This window comes from Haliaeetus leucocephalus, unplaced genomic scaffold (assembly GCF_000737465.1).
Source record: "Haliaeetus leucocephalus isolate CR32 unplaced genomic scaffold, Haliaeetus_leucocephalus-4.0 Scaffold419, whole genome shotgun sequence".
In the NCBI taxonomy this organism is placed as follows: Eukaryota; Metazoa; Chordata; class Aves; order Accipitriformes; family Accipitridae; genus Haliaeetus; species Haliaeetus leucocephalus.
Window position 1 is genome coordinate 10,469 of NW_010972855.1, and position 704 is coordinate 11,172.

The window sequence follows — 704 nt, forward strand, 5'->3', positions numbered from 1 at the left end:
ATTTATGAGGCACCCCACACCGTGGGGAAGCTCAGGGGTGGTGGACCCCCATGTGAGGCTCCCAGGCACCATGAGGGCACCTCCACGACCACCTCCGTGGAGCACCCCCATCCAATGGGGCACCCATAGGATGGGAACAGGGTGCCCATTCCATCTCTGTGGGGCACCCTAGACTATTCCACGCCTCGGGTCTCATGCGTGAAGCCTCTAAGCCCCCCAAGAAACCTTCGTGACCACCCCTGTGGTGCACCCCATCCAGCGGTTCACCCGTGGAATGTTCTTGTGGTGGTCGCGGGGTGTCCGTCGGACCTCTGTGGGGCACCCCACGCCACGGGGCACCACTGGTGGGGCTGGGGGTGGGGGGGGCCAAGGTGGCCTCACCCGAAGAGGCGGAGGAAGCATGGTTGGCAGTAGGGCTTGCCCTCCTGCTCTTGGAAGGTGCCCTTGGAGAGGGGCCGGAGGCAGAAGGCACAGACGAAATGCTCGGGGTGGAACCGTTGGGCCATGGCGGTGACGCACCGGCCGGCAATGGGTTCCCCGCAACCTCGGCACAGGGAGCCCCGGCGGGCGTGGAAGTGCCGCTCGCAGTAGGGGTGGCCGCCATCCTCGAAGAAGCTGCCCCCCACAAAGGGCGCGAAACACTCCTGGGGATGGGGGACACGGGGACATGGAGACATCAGGGATTGGGGAGGTGGGGACGTGGG

The 704-nt window shown here is 66.1% G+C and overlaps 1 protein-coding gene across 1 annotated transcript in view; it reads right to left on the reverse strand.

Moving 5' to 3' along the window:
* The window catches only part of LOC104835992 (integrin alpha-M-like), a gene marked incomplete at its 3' end in the record, with an annotated part of 11,077 nt that extends 10,400 nt beyond the window's left edge, over positions 1–677 (reverse strand). The window contains exon 1 of the mRNA XM_010574291.1: positions 382–677. Within this exon, the coding sequence (XP_010572593.1) occupies positions 382–677 (296 nt within the window). The remainder of the gene's footprint in view (positions 1–381) is intronic.
* Positions 678–704: the final 27 nt, after the last annotated feature.